A 15,233-nucleotide genomic window follows, 5' to 3' on the forward strand; every position below is an offset into this window, starting at 1 on the left:
GAGCACTTGGCACATCATAACATTCAGGGCTATGGGCCAAGTGCTGGCAAGTGGGATTCGGTGGGCAGGCCAGGGCCTTTCATGTGTCGGTGCAGACTTGATGGGCCGAAGGGCCTCTCCTGCACTGTAGGATTCTGTGACCCTCCGGTTAAGTCACCACCAGTCAACTCTTCCCCCTCAAAGAGCATCCTATCGTCATCTGCGCCAATGGCGACTTTACCTTCTATATCCAGCCATGTGAGGATGACCCATGCTCCAAGTTTCCCTTTATGCGGGGAGCCCCTGACCTTTGACACCTTCCCGTTGTGACCAAGATCAGGAAGTCACGCCCAACTCCCCATTTCGTGCCTTGAATACAATTGAAGTTAAAATAAATAAAGGGGTGGGGTAGGGCTACAGAAAGCAGACAGGAGGCAAGTCATGTTTAATGATTCCGGTTTAGTCACAGAATTCTTAATAATGTTCCAGCAAAGCGGACAATTCAACTTTATTCTTTTTGACAAAGGCGATCGAATATTTGATCTGTGGGGGGAAAAAAAGGTTCACTGTGAAAAATCGTGTGGTTTTGCGGAAACATTGAGCCATTGGCTGCAATCTGCCATTTTAAAATAAAATGGCCGCCAATTAGATTGCTTCACAAGGCACAATGTTTCCCTTGACCTACGCCCTTTTTTGGTACTGCTGAACAGTGGAGCTGTTACGAGATTCAGGGGTACAGGGTCAATAAAATCCTCCAAATTGAAAGGTTATTTGTGTCGATGAATTCGTTCGAGCTGCCCTTTAGACATTGTCTTCAACTAATGCACAGTGTCAGATGCACTTTCCGAGGAATGCAAGGCCTTAATAAAAATATCCACCTTTCTGGAGGGGGCAAGCTTTAAGTGTTTCCTTCAAAACAGCCGGCACCAGTCTCTCTTTAGGAGAGCTTTAGGATGGCAACTTGGTTCAGTTGGTGGAACACCTCCCTAAGTCAGGAGGATGTGGGTTCCAACCTCAATCCAATAAATATACAACCTCTTTTGAGTGCAACACTGAACGAGTGTTGGGTTGGCAGACTTTTGGTTGAGAATTGGAATCGAGGCCTTGAGGGGCAGCATGAACCCTTGCCATTCTTTAACCAAAAGGATTCTGCTGGTAATCTTGGTAATCATCATTCCGTCACCCAGAAACTGAAAAAAAAAATGTTGAATCCAGAATCTTGCAAACCGCCGATGGCTGTTGCCAACAAAACAAGATTGATGGCATTTCCGAAGTAAATCCTTGGCTGTGCAAAGCTTTGAGACGGTAGAAGGTGCTGGATTTAATCCAAGTTTCTTTGTTTCCCTTCCCTGAGAGGGTGTCGTTTTGCAACAGAAGGGTGTGGTTTTCTGGAGTTGAGAATTCAGATATCTGAACGAATGTTGAAGGAACAATATATGTCAGACCCTGCAGAGGCCTTCGTAGCTGCTTTTCCCATTGGCTCGAGGGCAGGCTTGCTTGTTCCCATTCGCCAAATTGGAGTTACCCACAATGCCCCCTGTTTTTCTTTTCTTGCCCTGGTGTGAAGTCCAACCCTGACATTTCCTTCAGAACTCAGGATTGAGGGAAGGAGGGGGTGGGAGTGTAATAAGGCCAGTCCTCAGGCAATCAGTGGACAATCAGAAGTGGGACCCCGAACCAAATTGCCCCCCTCCCCCCACCCATCGCCTCTTCACGAGGCTGGGGTGCTGAGGCCAATTGTAAAGCCCCCAGTTGCCAGCCTGGCTGAGGTGAACTGACATGGAACAGGCAGGGGATTTGAACTGGACACTTGCATGTTCTTTCTGGCTCAGAACAACTTGGGGTCTTGCGCAATTTTCCCAGGAAGCACTGCAGTGGAGCAAGATGCTCTCCGGGGCTTCAGCTTATTGGCTAAACTCTGAGGGCAGGGAGATGAGAAGTCATCAATCTTTCTCTGGTTTTTAAAGCAATATTATGTTCAATGCCCCCGTCTCCCAGAAAAGTGGATAATTTGCTTTGGTATAACCCGTCTAAACTGAACAAAAGGATATTGCTTACTGTTCATTCCTCATTTAAGAAAAAAAATCAATTAGCGGGCAGTTTGTTAACTGTCATTTTGCTTTGCACACATCGTCACACGCACAGCCAGTTATGAATGCTGAAAATTTTAAATATTTCATGATTGTATTGATGGTCATTTCATATCCACAGTTACTCGCAGTGTTTTCCTGTTCTGTGATTAGTTTCCCAAATAAAATCAGACATGTGCCTTTTTAGGTCAATGAAAATATTAAGGGAGGGCCAATCCCCTAACCCGCCATTCTTTGGACACTAAGGGGCAATTTAGCATGGCCAATCCCCTAACCCGCCATTCTTTGGACACTAAGGGGCAATTTAGCATGGCCAATCCCCTAACCCGCCATTCTTTGGACACTAAGGGGCAATTTAGTATGGCCAATCCCCCTAACCTGCACATCTTTGGACACTAAGGGACAATTTAGTATGGCCCATCCCCCTAACCTGCACATCTTTGGACACAAGGGACAATTTAGCATGACCAATCCACCTAACCTACACATCTTTGGATACTAAGGGACAATTTAGCATGGCCAACGCACCTAACCGACACATCTTTGGATACTAAGGGGCAGTTTATCATGGCCAATCCACCTAACCTACACACCTTTGGACACTAAGGGGCAATTTAGCATGGCCAATCCACCTAACCTACACACCTTTGGACACTAAGGGGCAATTTAGCATGGCCAATCCACCTAACCTACACACCTTTGGATACTAAGGGGCAATTTAGCATGGCCAATCCACCTAAACTACACATTTTTGGACACTAAGGGGCAATTTAGCATGGCCAATCCACCTAACCTACACACCTTTGGACACTAAGGGGCAGTTTATCATGGCCAATCCACCTAACCTACACACCTTTGGATACTAAGGGGCAATTTAGCATGGCCAATCCACCTAACCTGCACACCTTTGGACACTATGGGACAATTTACCATGGTCAATCCACCTATCCTACACATCTTTGGACACGAAGGGGCAATTTATCATGGCTAATCCACCTAACCTACACATCTTTGGACACTAAGAGACAATTTACCATTGGCAATCCACCTATCTTTGGATACTAAGGGACAATTTACCATGGCCAATCCACCTAACCTGCACATCTTTGGACACAAAGGGCAATTTATCATGGCTAATCCATCTAACCTACATATCTTTGGACACTAAGGGGCAATTTAGCATGGCCAATCCACCTGACCTGCACATCTTTGGACAGTAAGGGACAATTTACCATGTCTAATCCCCCTAACCTGCACATCTTTGGACACTAAGGGACAATTTACCATGGCCAATCCACCTAACCTACACACCTTTGGACACTAAGGGGCAATTTAGCATGGCCAATCCACCTAACCTACACACCTTTGGACACTAAGGGGCAATTTACCATGGCCAATCCACCTAACCTGCACACCTTTGGACACTATGGGACAATTTAGCATGGCCAATCCACCTATCCTACACATCTTTGGACACTAAGAGACAATTTATCATTGGCAATCCACCTATCTTTGGATACTAAGGGACAATTTACCATGGCCAATCCACCTAACCTGCACATCTTTGGACACGAAGGGGCAATTTATCATGGCTAATCCATCTAACCTACATATCTTTGGATACTAAGGGACAATTTACCATGTCTAATCCCCCTAACCTGCACATCTTTGGACACTAAGGGACAATTTATCATGGCTAATCCATTTAACCTACACATCTTTATCACTAAGGGGCAATTTAACATGGCCAATCCACCTAACCTGCACATCTTTGGACACCAAGGGGCAATTTAGCATGGTCAATCCCCCTAACCTACACATCATTGGACAGTAAGGGCCAATTTTGCATGGCCAATCCCCCTAACTGCACATCTTTGGATACTAAGGGGCAATTCAGTATAGCCAATCCCCCTAACCTGAATTGATGAATCTATGAAAGAGTTTTTAAAGTTTATTTATTAGTCACAAGTAAGCTTACATTAGCACTGCAATGAAGTTACTGTGAAAATCCCCGAGTCGCCACACTCCAGCGCCCGTTCGGGTACACTGAAGGAGGATTTAGCATGGCCAATCCACCTGACTAGCATATTTTTCAGACTGTGAGAGGAAACCGGAACATCCAGAGGAAACCCACGTTGACATGGGGAGAAAGTGCAAACGTCAGTGACCCAAGCCAGAAATCGAACCCGGGTCCCTGGTGCTGTGAGGCAGCTGTGCCAACCACTGTGCCACCCTGCCACCAACTTGGAAATGTGATTGACTGAGGGATGGATTAGATGTTATCCTTTCGTCTCTGGAGCTCGGGTCAGAACCCAGTCCATCTGGTGGAGGTCATCTCGACCTATTGGCTTTAAGGATTCTGTGTTCAACGGGCATGGACAGTCTGATCCTAGCTTCAGTGAATGTGAGCCAACAGCGCAAAACTATCCGTAAATGGGCACCAAATTGGCATCCTCATTCCGCGATGCCCCAAAGGTGGCAAATGGAGAAGTGGAGCCGTTAAGGCACAAGGTACAACTGCTTTTTTTGTGACAGACCAACTCCCCGAATAAAATGGTGGCAAAAGTACAGCTTTGGACTGTGGGAGGAGACCAGAGCACCCAGAGGAAACCCACACAGACATGGGGAGAACATGCAAACTCCGCACAGACCGTCACCTGAAGCTATATACGAACCCGGGTCCCTGGTGCTGTGAGGCAGCAGTGCTAACCACTGTGCCACCCATGCCATCAATAAGCTTGTGTATTAAAGAAAACACTTTGTAACGAATGTAAAAATCAGACAAGGTCTAGTAATGCTCACCCTCAGATTCAATCATATTTTCCTTTTTATTCATAAGAACATAAGAAATAGGAGCAGGAGTAGGCCATCTAGCCCCTCGAGCCTGCCCCGCCATTCAATAAGATCATGGCTGATCTGAAGTGGATCAGTTCCACTTACCCGCCTGATCCCCATAACCCCTAATTCCCTTACCGATCAGGAATCCATCCATCCGCACTTTAAACATATTCAACGAGGTAGCCTCCACCACTTCAGTGGGCAGAGAATTCCAGAGATTCACCACCCTCTGAGAGAAGAAGTTCCTCCTCAACTCTGTCCTAAACTGACCCCCCCTTATTTTGAGGCTGTGCCCTCTAGTTCTAGCTTCCTTTCTAAATGGAAAGAATCTCTCCATCTCTACCCTATCCAGCCCCTTCATTATCTTATAGGTCTCTATAAGATCCCCCCTCAGCCTTCTAAATTCCAACGAGTACAAACCCAATCTGCTCAGTCTCTCCTCATAATCAACACCCCTCATCCCTGGTATCAACCTGGTGAACCTTCTCTGCACTCCCTCCAAGGCCAATATATCCTTCCGCTAATAAGGGGACCAACAACGTGGGATTCAACAACTTTCCTGTGCCTTTCTCAATGTGCTGAGTGTTCTCTGCTGGGGAAATGGTTTCTCCACTTAGACCCATCAACTGGCCGGGTGTGGTACAGGTAACCGCAGAGTAAAGCTGCCTCTGCTTTATACAACTCGATAACTCCAAATACACCCATTTCAAAGCTGTACTTTTGCCACCATTTTATTCGGCACTCTTCAATTATGATGAAAAAGAGGCAACCTCCTGGTGGAGCTGGGGAGTTGGTCTGTCACAAAAAAAGCAGTTGTACCTTGTGCCTTAACGGCTCCACTTCTCCATTTGCCACCTTTGGGGCATCGCGGAATGAGGATGCCAATTTGGTGCCCATTTACGGATAGTTTTGCGCAGTTGGCTCACATTCACTGAAGCTAGGATCAGACTGTCCATGCCTGTTGAACACAGAATCCTTAAAGCCAATAGGTCGAGATGACCTCCACCAGATGGACTGGGTTCTGACCCGAGCTCCAGAGACGAAAGGATAACATCTAATCCATCCCTCAGTCAATCACATTTCCAAGTTGGTGGCAGGGTGGCACAGTGGTTGGCACAGCTGCCTCACAGCACCAGGGACCCGGGTTCGATTTCTGGCTTGGGTCACTGACTTTTGCACTTTCTCCCCATGTCTACGTGGGTTTCCTCTGGATGTTCCGGTTTCCTCTCACAGTCCGAAAAATATGCTAGTCAGGTGGATTGGCCATGCTAAATCCTCCTTCAGTGTACCCGAACGGGCCCTGGAGTGTGGCGACTCGGGGATTTTCACAGTAACTTCATTGCAGTGTTAATGTAAGCTTACTTGTGACTAATAAATAAACTTTTAAAACTTTTTCATAGATTCATCGATTCAGGTTAGGGGGATTGGCCATGCTGAATTGCCCCTTAGTGTCCAAAGATGTGTAGATTAGGTGGATTGGCCATGCTATATTGCCCCTTGGTGTCCAACGATGTGTAGATTAGGTGGATTGGCCATGCTAAATTGCCCCTTGGTGTCCAACGATGTGTAGGTCAGGTGGATTGGCCATGCTAAATTGCCCTTTGGTGTCCAAAGATGTGTAGGTTAGGTGGATTGGCCATGCTAAATTGCCCCTTAGTGTCCAAAGATGTGTAGATTAGGTGGATTGGCCATGCTAAATTGCCCCTTGATACCCAAAGATGTGTAGGTTAGGTGGATTGGCCATGCTAAATTGCCCCTTGATGCCCAAAGATGTGTAGGTTAGGTGGATTGGCCATGCTAAATTGTCCCTTAGTGTCCAAAGATGTGTAGGTTAGGTGGATTGGCCATGCTAAATTGCCCCTTGATGCCCAAAGATGTGTAGGTTAGGTGGATTGGCCATGCTAAATTGCCCCTTGATGCCCAAAGATGTGTAGGTTAGGTGGATTGGCCATGCTAAATTGTCCCTTAGTGTCCAAAGATGTGTAGGTTAGGTGGATTGGCCATGCTAAATTGCCCCTTGGTGTCCAAAGATGTGTAGGTTAGGTGGATTGGCCATGCTAAATTGCCCCTTGATGCCCAAAGATGTGTAGGTTAGGTGGATTGGCCATGCTAAATTGTCCCTTAGTGTCCAAAGATGTGTAGGTTAGGTGGATTGGCCATGCTAAATTGCCCCTTGGTGTCCAAAGATGTGCAGGTTAGGTGGATTGGCCATGCTAAATTGCCCCTTGATGCCCAAGGATGTGTAGGTTAGGTGGATTGGCCATGCTAAATTGTCCCTTAGTGTCCAAAGATGTGCAGGTTAGGTAGATTGGCCATGCTAAATTGCCCCTTAGTGTCCAACGATGTGCAGGTTCGGTGGATTGGCCATGCTAAATTGTCCCTTAGTGTCCAAAGATGTGCAGGTTAGGTAGATTGGCCATGCTAAATTGTCCCTTAGTGTCCAAAGATGTGCAGGTTCGGTGGATTGGCCATGCTAAATTGTCCCTTAGTGTCCAAAGATGTGCAGGTTAACTGGATTTGCTGTGCTAAATTGCCCCTTAGACGTTTACAGTACAGAAGGCCATTTGGCCCATCATGTCCATGTTGGTCAGCAAAGACCTGACTACACTCATCCCATTTTGCGGTCGTGCTAATCACTGTGCCACTCAGCAGCTGTCGCTCTGCTTACTTATCTCCAGTGGCACTCTGATAGGAAAGTGGCAGGTCCTTGGCACCAACTTTGAGCCCCGGCTCCAGGACACAGCCCAGCAGCGCTGGTACAGGGAGAGGGGGATTTAAAATCAGAGCAGAACAGGGAGGATTAGCTCAGTACTATACAAGGACTAACTTCACAGATCCCACCCACTCAGCCATCAAAGTGGCCCCTATTTTGTTTTAGGAAGTGCTCTTGGCTAATAATGCAAATATTTATTTGCTCATGAAATATATTTGGCTTCGACACACTCAGGGTACGACTCACTGCTGCAAACCGTAAGTGAGTGGGTATATGGGAAGAAGGCGGGGCAGTGCAGCTAATTGGATAAGTCTTTCAAAGGGCTGCTACAGGAAGATATGGAGATGCCGGTGTCGGACTGGGGTAAACACAGTGAGAAGTCTCACAACACCAGGTTCAAGTCCAACAGGTTTATTTGGTAGCACGAGCTTTCGGAGAGCTGCTCCTGCATCAGGTGAGTGAAGAGTTCTGTTCACAAACAGGGTATATATAGACACAAACTCAATTACAAGATAATGGTTGGAATGCGAGTCTTAACAGGTAATCAAGTCTTTACAGGTACAGACAGTGCGAGTGGAGAGAGGGTTAAGCACAGGTTAAAGAGGTGTAAATTGTCTCCAGCCAGGACAGTTTGTGAGATTTTAGTGAGACAACGCAGAATCGCTGAGCAGAAACTGATAGCCAGTTTCCGCACACATGAGGACGGCCTCAACCGGGATCTTGGGTTCATGTCACACGATCTGTAACCCCCACGACTTGCCTGGGCTTGCAAAATCTCACTAACTGTCCTGTCCAGAGACAATACACATCTCTTTAACCTGTGCTTAACCCTCTCTCCACTCACATTGTCTGTACCTTTAAGACTTGATTACCTGTAAAGACTCGCATTCCAATCATTATTTTGTAAATTGAGTTTGTGTCTTTATATGCCCTGTTTGTGAACAGAACTCCCACTCACCTGATGAAGGGGCAACGCTCCAAAAGCTCGTGATACCAAATAAACCTGTTGGACTTTAACCTGGGGTTGTGAGACTTCTTACAGGCATGATGGGCCAAATAGCCTCCTTCTGTGCTGCATGACTCTGAGTAATGAGTCCCTGTTGGAGGTAGGGTGGACCTGGTCATCCCTCTAACACATCACATGAACATGAAGGAGAGAAACGTGCATTACTGACCACCAGCGAGCTTCCCCTGTGGGTCTTCCATCTTTCCAAAGTACCTAACCACAATCAAGGGCTTTACTGTGTTACACTGCTGTTTGCAAACAACTGAGTTTCCTATCTTTCGTGACTGGGTAACTTAAAAAAAAACACATTGGTAATTGTATAGGATGCACTGTGATATTTGAAAAGTGTGTGGACGACACAGTGATGTGATTGAGGCCTGGCGTCACACCAAGTGTTGCTCTGTACATCAGAATGGGCTTAAAGCGACACTATTTGAAGAAATGTGAAAGCTGAATTGTAAACGTGGCTGCTCCAACAGATCCCTGTACCCCCCCACAAAACAGCACACACTACCCCCAACACCGGAACAGTGTCACTGATAACAGATTGCCTTTCTAGGCCGGATGGGGTTGCGGCGAAGGATAAAGACTGTTCCTGTCTGGTTTTACAACCCACCTACTGTTACTCCACATTGAGATAATGGAGAGTAATATTGTCCCAATGTTATTCTCCATTGAGGGCAATGGAGAGTAATATTGTCCCAATTTAATTTTCCGTTGAGGGCAGTGGAGGTTAATATTGTCTCAATGTTATTCTCCATTGAGATAATGGAGAGTAATATTGTTCCAATGTTATTCTCCATTGAGATACTGGAGCGTAATATTGCCCCAACGTTATTCCCCATTGAGGTCAGTGCAGAGTAATATAACCCCAATGTTATTCCCATTGGGGCCAGTGGAGGGTAACGCTGTGTAAAAATGGCTGAGTCACCTGACGCAGTTACGTGGGTTAAAATTGGTTAATATTGGAGCCCAATGTCCTTTTGTAGTCTGGTATTTGTGTTACTAACATGTGCTTATGTACCTCAATGTGCTGGCTCAGGTAACCAAATATATAGCAACAGGTTCGGCACTCAACGTAATTTACCTGGAAGTCCCGAGAGACGTCTAACCAGTGGTTATTAAAACCATGACCCCAGTGCATGAGTCCTGTGTTTCTAAAACTCCTCACTAACTGTGTCCCCATCTCCCTCAGCCAGTGGCCTTTTGTTTGTAACTGCCCTGTGCTCCTTCCAGGATTCTCAGTCGATTCAGGTAAAGGGCTCACTCGACAGAATGAGCTGAGCGTGGTGTCCGGAGCTCCGAGAGCCAACCACACCGGCGCCGTGGTGATCCTGAGGAAAGAAGGCGTCAATCGACTGGCACCCGAGTACATCCTGTGGGGGGAGGAGCTGGGGTCATCGTACGGCTACGCGGTTGCCACGGTTGACCTGAATAGCGACGGGTAAGATAAAATCCGTTAAACCATTCACCTCTCTCTCACACTAGTGCAATGAGTGACATTCAGTCCCTCACACCCTCCACACATTGGGTGGCACAGTGGTTAGCGCTGCTGCCTCACAGTGCCAGGGACCCGGGTTCAATTCCTGGCTTGGGTGACTGTCTGAGCGGAGTTTGCACGTTCTCCCCGTGTCTGCGTGGGTTTCCTCCCACATTCCAAGGATGTGCAGGTTAGGTGGATTGGCCATGCTAAATTGCCCCTTAGTGTCAGGGGGATTAGCAGGGTAAATACGTGGGGTTGCGGGGATACGGCCTGGGTGGGATTTTTGTCGGTGGAGACTTGATGGGCCGAATGGCCTCCTTCTGCACTGACACACAATTGTTCAAGAAGGCAACTCACCACCACCTTCTCAAGGGCAACTAGGGATGGGTAATAAATGCTGGCCAGCCAGTGACGCCCCTGTCCCACGAATGAATAAAAAAAAATAAGGATAGAGTCATAGAGGTTTACAGCATGGAAACAGGCCCTTCGGCCCAACTTGTCCATGCCACCCTTTTTTAAAAATCACTAAGCTAGTCCCAATTGCCCTCATTTGGCCCATATCCCTCTATACTAATCTTACCCATGTAACTATCTAAACGCTTTTTAAAAGACAAAATTGTACCCACCTCTACAACTGCCTCTGGCAGCTCGTTCCAGACACTCACCACCCTCTGTGTGAAAAAATTGCCCCTCTGGACCCTTTTGTATCTCTCCCCTCTCACCTTAAACCTATGCCCTTTAATTTTAGACTCCCCTACCTTTGGGAAAAGATATTGACTATCTCGCTGATCTGTGCCCCTCATTATTTTATAGACCTCTATAAGATCACCCCTCAGCCTCCTACACCCCAGGAAAATAGTTCCAGTCTATCCAACCTCTCCTTATAACTCAAACCATCAAATCCCGATAACATCTTTTCTGCACCCTTTCTAGTTTAATAAGATCCTTTCTATAATAGGGTGACCAGAACTGTACACAGATTAGATAGTAAGGGAATAAAGAGATGTTGTTGTCTCAGATTCTCCACCGCTTTGCCTGGTACAGATGTTCCACAGCATGACATGGACAGCATGGTGGCACAGTGGTTAGCACTGCTGTCTCACAGCACCAGGGACCCGGGTTTGATTCCCGGCTTGGGTCACTGTCTGTGTGGAGTTTGCACCTTCTCCCCGTCTCTGCGTGGGTTTTGTCCGGGTGTTCCGGTTTCCTCCCACAGTCCGAAAGATGTGCGGGTTAGGTGGATTAGCCATGCTAAATTGCTCCTTAGTGTCCAAAGATGTGCAGGTTAGGTGGATTGGCCATGCTAAATTGCCCCTTAGTGTCCAAAGATGTGCAGGTTAGGTGGATTGGCCATGCTAAATTGCCCCTTAGTGTCCAAAGATGTGCAGGTTAGGTGGATTGGCCATGCTAAATTGCCCCTTAGTGTCCAAAGATGTGCAGGTTAGGTGGATTGGCCGTGCTAAATTGTCCCTTAGTGTCCAAAGATGTGCAGGTTAGGTGGATTGGCCATGCTAAATTGCCCCTTAGTGTCCAAAGATGTGCAGGTTAGGTGGATTGGCCGTGCTAAATTGTCCCTTAGTGTCCAAAGATGTGCAGGTTAGGTGGATTGGCCATGCTAAATTGCCCCTTAGTGTCCAAAGATGTGCAGGTTAGGTGGATTGGCCGTGCTAAATTGTCCCTTAGTGTCCAAAGATGTGTAGGTTAGGTGGATTGGCCACAGTAAATTGTCCCTTAGTGTCCAAAGATGTGCAGGTTAGGTGGATTGGCCGTGCTAAATTGTCCCTTAGTGTCCAAAGATGTGCAGGTTAGGTGGATTGGCCGTGCTAAATTGTCCCTTAATGTCCAAAGATGTGCAGGTTAGGTGGATTGGTCGTGCTAAATTGTCCCTTAGTGTCCCGGGATGCGTAGTTAGAGGGATTAGCAGGGTAAATATGTGGGGTTACGGGGATAGGGCCTGGATGGGATTGTTGTCAGTGCAGACTCGATGGGCCGAATGGCCTCCTTCTGCACTGTAGGATTTTATGATTACATCATATTGACCTGGTTTTTTTTGCAGCTGGATGGACCTCGTAGTTGGTGCTCCTTATTTCTTTGACCGGAAGGAAGAAATTGGTGGGGCTGTCTATGTGTACATTAACCAGGCCGGCAGATGGAATAGGGCGCGGAGTCTCCGGCTGAATGGCACCAAGGACTCCTTATTTGGGCTGGCTGTAGCTAACATTGGGGACATCAATCAAGATGGCTTTGGAGGTAAGTCCCGATGTGTGTTGGCGATGGGTGAAGCCCTGTCCAGTGGCACTGGTGATCCGGAGCCTTGGCGCTTTTTTTTGTAACAATCATGAGGTAAATTCCTGACCGTACAAATGCCCATTTTTTTGGACATTGTGAAAGTCAGCTGAAGGCTTAATCCTCCAAAAAGCCACCAAGGTTTCAAATGGTCAGTGAGAACATCTGGAAACCCACAAGTAAATAAGGACATTGCTTAGATTTTGATATCCCGGACACGGTGTTCGATTGTCCTCGGTGAGATTTTCCGTTTCTCCCGCGACATATTTTCCGGCGGCGGAAGCAACCAACCATTGGACGGAGGCAGATGTTCTGGTCCCACCGATGTCCATGGAGTTTTGTGTGCCCGGCACCCTCCGCTGCCAGGGGATGTGCCCCGCAAGGGTGTCGTGTCATAGAATCCCTGCAATGCAGAAGGAGGCCATTCGGCCCATCGAACCTGCATTGACAGCAATCCCACCCTATCCCCGTAACCCCACGTAATTACCCTACTAATCCCCCACGACTAAAGACAATTTAGCTTGGCCAATCCACCTAACCTGCACATCTTTGGACACTAAGGGGCAATTTAGCATGGCCAATCCATCTAACCTGCACATCTTTGGACACTAAGGGGCAATTTAGCATGGCCAATTCACCTAACCTGCATATGTTTGGACACGAAAGAGCAATTTAGCATGGCCAATCCACCTAACCTACACATCTTTGGACACTAAAGGGCAATTTAGCATGGCCAATCCACCTAACCTGAACATCTTTGGACACTGAGGGGTAATTTGGCATAGCCAATTCACCTAACCTGCACATCTTTGGACACTAAGGGGCAACTTAGCATGGCCAATCCACCTAACCTGCACATCTTTGGACACTGAAGGGCAATTTAGCATGGCCAGTCAACCTAACCTGCACATCTTTGGAGTGTGGGAGGAAACCGGAGGAAACCCACGCAGACATGGGGAGAACGTGCAAACTCCACACAGACAGTGACCCAAGGCCAGAATTAAACCTGGGTCCCTGGCGCTGTGAGGCAGCAGTGCTCGGCGCTGTGCCACCGTGCCGCCAGTGGCAGGACTGGAAAAGCTCACTGGTGGGAAGTGCTGGAAAATTCCAGCCTCCGTGTTTGATTATGTGGGTCTGTTGACGTCTGCTGTGCACAGAGCGAATCTGGTTATGAACGTTCAAATCAGGTGACTGATTTCCGCAGTCTGAGATGCGAGTGTGTAACGTGCTTTCTTGGATAGATTGAACTAAAGAACAATTTTCTCTTCTTCTGCAAGACATCGCTGTTGGAGCCCCTTACGACGGACATGGGAAGGTCTACATCTACCATGGGAACAACTTTGGGCTCAATGTCATTCCGGCTCAGGTAACAACTTAATGAGTTCATTGATCTGTTTTCTAAAGGGATTTGAAAGTCACACACACACAATTTTCACTTGATTGAGTCAACTGATGATGCAGCTCGTGACTTCTTTGGAGATTGGGGGGCGGGATTTTCTGAACTCGCACTCCCCGCCCCCGCCGCCAGCGAGAACGGAGGATTTGGCACTCAGCCAAAGCTTCATTCACTGCAGCGGGACTGGAGAATCCCAGTCACAGACGAGGTGGGAGAACAATTCCAAGTGGGATCATTTACTCAATCTCGCAAATTCCCACAGGTGATAGAGTGGCACGGTGGCACAGTGGTGAGCACGGCTGCCGCACAGCGCCAGGGATCCGGGTTCAATTCCAGCCTCGGGTCACTGCCTGTGTGGAGTTTGCACGTTCTCCCCCGTGTCTGCGTGGGTTTCCTCCGGGTGCTCCGGTTTCCTCCCACAGTCCAAAGATGTGCAGGTTAGGTGGATTGGCCATGCTAAATTGCCCCTTACTGTCCAAAGATGTGCGGGTTAGGTGGATTGGCCATGCTAAATTGCCCCTTAGTGTCCAAAGATGTGCAGGTTGGGTGGATTGGCCATGCTAAATTGCCCCTTACTGTCCAAAGATGTGCGGGTTAGGTGGATTGGCCATGCTAAATTGCCCCTTAGTGTCCAAAGATGTGCAGGTTGGGTGGATTAGCCATGCTAAATTTCCTCTTAGTGTCCAAAGATGTGCGGGTTAGGTGGATTGGCCATGCTAAATTGCCTCTTAGTGACCAAAGATGTGTAGGTTAGGCGGATTGGCCATGTTAAATTGCCCCTTAGTGTCCACCCAACCTACATATCTTTGGACACTAAGGGGCAATTTACCATGGCCAATCTACCTAACCTACACACCTTTGGACTGTGGGAGAAAATCGGAGCACCTGGAGGAAACCCACGCAGACACAGGGAGAATGTGCAGACTCCACACAGACAGTGACCCAAGGCTGGAATTGAACCCGGATCTCCGGCGCTGTGAAGCAGCAGTGCTAACCACTGTGCCACCATGCCGCACCACTCAGAAAGTGCCGGGGGGAATCATCTGTCGGTTAGCCCTGCTCAGAGGGGCTACCATGGTGGGAATTGGAAATATTTTGCAGGCGCAGTGTCCTCCCTGAGGCTGGAGTTTGTTGCTGAGGTGATGTATCCTGGTCGGTGCGACATTTGACCTTGACGTGCAAGGAACGAAATGTGAGGAAGAGTTCCATTCTCCGGTAGAGATCCTTGTCTCTGAGGAGAGGAATATTCCAAATGGATTGGGATGAGAACGGAAGGACAGAACAGTGGTGGTTATTTTCCAAAATTCTTTGGACTCTGGACTGGTTCCTACAGATTGGAGGGTAGCTAATGTCAACCCGCGATTCAAAAAGGGAGATAGAGAGAAAACAGGGAACTATAGACCCGAGCCTAACGTGGGTACTGGGGAAGTTACTCGAGTCCA

At 47.7% G+C, this 15,233-nt stretch overlaps 1 protein-coding gene across 5 annotated transcripts in view; it reads left to right on the top strand.

Moving 5' to 3' along the window:
- The window catches only part of LOC144481878 (integrin alpha-7-like), a 211,015-nt gene that overhangs the window by 121,265 nt on the left and 74,517 nt on the right, over positions 1 to 15,233 (top strand). For all 5 annotated transcript variants that reach the window (XM_078201024.1, XM_078201026.1, XM_078201027.1 and 2 more), the window contains 3 exons: positions 9,863 to 10,070; positions 12,166 to 12,359; positions 13,673 to 13,761. In XM_078201024.1, the coding sequence (XP_078057150.1) occupies positions 9,863 to 10,070; positions 12,166 to 12,359; positions 13,673 to 13,761 (491 nt within the window). The remainder of the gene's footprint in view (positions 1 to 9,862; positions 10,071 to 12,165; positions 12,360 to 13,672; positions 13,762 to 15,233) is intronic.

The sequence above is a fragment of the Mustelus asterias genome, chromosome X (assembly GCF_964213995.1).
Source record: "Mustelus asterias chromosome X, sMusAst1.hap1.1, whole genome shotgun sequence".
NCBI lineage: Eukaryota > Metazoa > Chordata > Chondrichthyes > Carcharhiniformes > Triakidae > Mustelus > Mustelus asterias.